At 65.6% G+C, this 1,694-nt stretch overlaps 1 protein-coding gene across 1 annotated transcript in view; it reads right to left on the reverse strand.

The window, feature by feature from the left end:
* Positions 1-1,682, reverse strand: part of LOC104293812 (SEC14-like protein 2) — a 5,901-nt gene extending 4,219 nt beyond the window's left edge. Inside the window, exons 1-5 of the mRNA XM_009893341.1 lie at positions 1,665-1,682; positions 1,386-1,445; positions 1,090-1,278; positions 376-471; positions 58-118 (exon numbers count right to left, since the gene is read on the reverse strand). Coding sequence (XP_009891643.1) covers positions 58-118; positions 376-471; positions 1,090-1,278; positions 1,386-1,445; positions 1,665-1,676 — 418 coding nt within the window. The 5' untranslated portion in view covers positions 1,677-1,682. The remainder of the gene's footprint in view (positions 1-57; positions 119-375; positions 472-1,089; positions 1,279-1,385; positions 1,446-1,664) is intronic.
* Positions 1,683-1,694: the final 12 nt, after the last annotated feature.

Genomic DNA, 1,694 nt, shown 5'->3' on the forward strand with positions numbered 1-1,694 from the left:
GGGTGGGGGTCAGCACCCGGCCTCGGGGAGGGAGCAGGACCCCGGGGCCAAACTCACCCTTCACAATGAACAGGCGCTTGAGGGACTCGGGGTAATTCTCCTCGAACATGGACAGGAGCTGCGGGATGGGGAGAGCTTGAGGTCATCCTCCCATCCCACGTACCCACCAGGGCAGGGGGGGAGCACGGCGCTGGCCGGGACCCCCACCCCAAAATGCTGGGGGGGAAGGGGGGTGCGGGGCAGCAGCAGGGACCTGCTCTTGCATCATCCCTCGGGGCCGTGAGTCAGCCCGGATCCCTGCGTCACCGCGTCACCGCCACAGTCCGGCCACGGTCCCCGGCCGGGGAAGGGGGAGTCGTGCAGGGAGCCCCTCACCTCCCCGTACGTGTCCACGGCTGGCTTCCAGAGGTGCTTCAAGCCCAGGCCCTCGCAGTCATAGACCATCAGCACCATCTCAATCTTCTTGCCCAGCTGGGATGGATGGGAGAACAGGGGGGAGCTCAGGTGGTGCCCAGACCTGTGGGGACCCATGGGAGGGGGACTTCCAGCCAGACCCCAGGATGGGGGTGCTCCCCGCTGGGCTGGTCCCCCCCCCAGCTGGAGCCTTCTCCCAAGCGTTGGTGTGGGGAGAAGGGGCATCATGGGCTGGTGTGAGTGGACAAGGACACGGGTTGGGGACAGCAGGGATGTGGGCTGGGGGGACGGACTGGATGGGGACTTAACGGGGCTGGTGAGGACATTGGGTGGTGGGGATGGACAGGACATAGACTTATGGGGCTGGTAGGGACACGGGCTGGTGGGGACAGCAAGAACATGGGCTGGGGGTGATGGACAGGACATGGACTTATGGGGGTGGCAGGGACATGGTCTGTGGTGGGATGGATGGGATGTGGACTTGTGGGTCTGGCAGGGACACGGGCTGGTGGGGATGGAGTGGACATGGACCTACAGAGCTGGGTAGAACATTCGGTTGTGGAGATGGACCAGACATGGATTTATGGGGCTGGCAGGGACGTGGGCTGGTGGGGACAGCAAGGAGGCAGTCTTGTGGGGGTGGTGGGGACAGGGCAGGGGCAGGCAGGCGCCCACCTTCTGGCTCTGCTTCTCGCACTCGTGCCGCAGCACCTCGCAGTCGCGGAACTTGTTCTTGAGCAGGTCCTGCTTGGAGGCGGAGAAGAGCAGCCCCTTGGCGTCGAGCGGCCCGATGATCTCGTACCAGATGGGGCTGCCCTCCCGGTCATAGCCGCACATCCCCCCGGACATGTACTTCCTGATCACCTGTGGGAACACGGGGGGCTCAGGGGGGACCGCACACCTCACCCCGGGGAGGGGGGATGGGGACAGTCCCCTCCAGGGACACCGGCCCCGGGGCTGGGGACACCCACCTCGGGGGCTTCCCAGGCGATGATGTTGTCGGCATCCATGTGTTTGCGGACCTCGATGTGCTGCGTGGTGAGGGGCAGAGCAAGACGGGGTGAGGGGATTTGGGGACCCCCATCCCATGGGATGGGGTGCACCCCATGGGCAGGTCACCCTTGATGGGAGAGAAGGGCTGGTGGCCCATGGCACGCTGTCCCATCCCCAGGTGACAATTGGGAGCTCGGCAGCAGTATGGGGGAGGGGGGGAGGGTGTCGTCCCCCCAAAAAGCGGGGTGCCCTCTCACCTTGCGGAGCATCGCCTCTGATTTGGGCAG

Source organism: Charadrius vociferus, unplaced genomic scaffold (genome assembly GCF_000708025.1).
Source record: "Charadrius vociferus isolate BGI_N301 unplaced genomic scaffold, ASM70802v2 scaffold579, whole genome shotgun sequence".
Lineage (NCBI taxonomy): Eukaryota > Metazoa > Chordata > Aves > Charadriiformes > Charadriidae > Charadrius > Charadrius vociferus.